This window comes from Mandrillus leucophaeus, unplaced genomic scaffold (assembly GCF_000951045.1).
Source record: "Mandrillus leucophaeus isolate KB7577 unplaced genomic scaffold, Mleu.le_1.0 Scaffold429, whole genome shotgun sequence".
Taxonomy (NCBI): domain Eukaryota; kingdom Metazoa; phylum Chordata; class Mammalia; order Primates; family Cercopithecidae; genus Mandrillus; species Mandrillus leucophaeus.
In genome coordinates, this window is record NW_012104576.1 from 1,949,224 (window position 1) to 1,951,784 (window position 2,561).

The 2,561-nt window shown below is 40.7% G+C and overlaps 1 protein-coding gene across 7 annotated transcripts in view; it reads left to right on the forward strand.

The window, feature by feature from the left end:
* The window catches only part of NRP1 (neuropilin 1), a 168,852-nt gene that overhangs the window by 65,223 nt on the left and 101,068 nt on the right, over window positions 1-2,561 (forward strand). For 6 of the 7 annotated variants that reach the window (XM_011993302.1, XM_011993304.1, XM_011993301.1 and 3 more), the window contains one exon: window positions 9-190. The exons of the other annotated variant lie outside the window; for it this stretch is intronic. In XM_011993302.1, the coding sequence (XP_011848692.1) occupies window positions 9-190 (182 nt within the window). The remainder of the gene's footprint in view (window positions 1-8; window positions 191-2,561) is intronic. 7 annotated transcript variants of the gene reach the window in all.

Here is a 2,561-nt window from a genome sequence, read left to right on the forward strand (position 1 = left end):
TGTGTTAGGTATGACTACGTGGAAGTCTTCGATGGAGAAAATGAAAATGGACGTTTATGGGGAAAGTTCTGTGGAAAGATAGCCCCTCCTCCTGTTGTGTCTTCAGGGCAATTTCTTTTTATCAAATTTGTCTCTGACTACGAAACACACGGTGCAGGATTTTCCATACGTTATGAAATTTTCAAGAGAGGTGAGTGAATAGCTTACAGTAGAATAAGGATGACTAAAAGTTCATTTAGGCCGAGTGCGGTGGCTCACGCCTGTAATCCCAGCACTTTGGAAGGCTGAGGCGGGTGGATCACTTGAGCTCAGGAGTTCAAGACCAGCCCCGTCAATATGGCGAAACCCAGTCTCTACTAAAAATACAAAAATTAGCAGGGCATGATGGTGTATGCCTGTAATCCCAGCTACTCGGGAGGCTGAGGCAGGAGAATCACTTGAACCTGGGAGGTGGAGGTTGCAGTGAGCTGAGTACAGGCCATTGCACTCCAGTCTGGGTGACAGAGTGAGACTCTGTCTTAAAAAAAACCCAAAAATTTATAATTTATTTAATCTTGTTTGATTTCACAAAAGACAAAGTGAAAAGAAAGATAAGAGTAATGCTTTTATCCTTTTGTAAAATATATATCCTCATTATAAAAATGTTGGGAAGTACTTTAAAATAAGGTTAAATTACCCATTGTATGGAGGAAGTGTGCTTAAATTGAAAAAAGAAATATATTTCAGCAATCAAAATTTCACCAGTCTGAAGTGTTGGCCAGTGTTACAGGGCAGCAGTCTCCAACCTTTTTGGCACCAGGGACCAGCTTCATGGAAGAAAATTTTTCCACTGACAGGGTTGGGGGATGGTTTCAGGATGATTCAAGCACATTACATTGATTGTGCACTTTATTCCCATTATCATTACTTTGTAATATATAATGAAATAATTATACAACTCACTGTAATGTAGAATCAGTGGGAACCCTGAGCTTGTTTTTCTGCAACTAGACGGTCCCATCTACAGGTGATGGGAGACAGTGACAGATCCTCAGGCATTAGATTCTCCTATAAGGAGAGCGCAACCTAGATTTCTTGCACACATAGTTCACAAAAGGGTTTGCGGTCCTGTAAGAATCTAATGCTGCAACTGATCACTAATCTGACAGGAGGAGGAGTTCAGGCAGGAGTTCCAGCGACGGGGAGTGGCTGTAAATACAGGCAAAACTTTGCTCGCCTGCCACTCACCTCCTGCTGTGAGGCCCAGTCCCTAACAAGCCACAAACTGGTACCAGTCTGCGGTCTGAGGGTTGGGGACCTCAGTTATAAGGTACACACTCCGTAAGCTTTTTAAAAAGCATTTATTCTTATCTATCTTCTTCAAAAATAGGTTTGATCTATTCTTGAAGTTTGATTTCTTTCATTAAAAATGCGTCAGCCAGCCATGGTGGTGCGTGCCTGTAACCAGTTCCAGTTACTTGGGAGGTTGAGGTGGCAGGATTGCCGAGCATAGGAGTTGGAGGCTGCAGTTGAGGCTTGATTGTGCCACAGCACTCCAGTCTGGGTGACAGAGCAAGAAGAGCCTGTCTCTAAATATAAATTTAAAGATAATTTAAAAGTAATAAACAAATTAACAAACGTAACGTTTTCTGGTTGTCACTGTTTTTAGCAACAGCCTATAAGTTCCTTTCATGTGTGAAATTCAGCCTCCCTATTACTTATATTTTTAAGTTGGCATTAATGTCTAGAAAACCAATCCAGGGACGGAGGATCAAGATTTGGATGTATTGTCTTGGAATACAGAAGAAAAAGCTTGTTTCGATAGAAAAAAATCTAACCACATCAATTTCAAAAGCCTTCGGTCTTCTGGGTTCATGACAACTGAGAAAAATTTAAAGGGGAGTTGTTAGGGGCTCCAGGAAACGTTGCAACAACTTCTTTAACTTTCGAAGATATTTGGCTCTGACACCATAAAAACAGGGATAGATGGAGAGAACTTTCAGAAATTTAAGCACATAAGTACTTAGAACACCTTTTGTATAGATAATAGTATACATATGACATCAATATAAACAGATGATGAATGTACATATTTTTAGTGATGAGAACTGTTTGACTTGTTATAGAAGTCATATTATACGTGTCTGTGTATGTACACACACACATCTACACCTGCTTGCTTACCTGTATGTGGCACTATCAAAGACAAACGTGTCAGAAAAGGGGCTAGGAATAGCCTTTTATTTTCAGTTTTCTTAGAGATCTGAAGACAGTTGAAGGAGAAAACAGAGATCTGTCAGTAACTCATGAAGAATTCTTTGTGTTCCTTCCAAAGGAACTCAGCTCCCTACGTATCTGTGAGTCTCAGATGTACCAAAGCTTCCTGTCCTACTCTCCAAGCCCATTCTTCAGACTTGAAGTCTTCTTTTGTTCTTTCTCTTCTTGACTTCCCACATCCAATATGGCATCCACTGCTTTTTAATTTTTATCGAAAGGTCTCAAAGACTCTCAGCTTCTCTTCCATGTCACTGCCATTAACCAAATAGGCCCCAGTTGTGGCCCTCCCATGTGACTCTATCCTG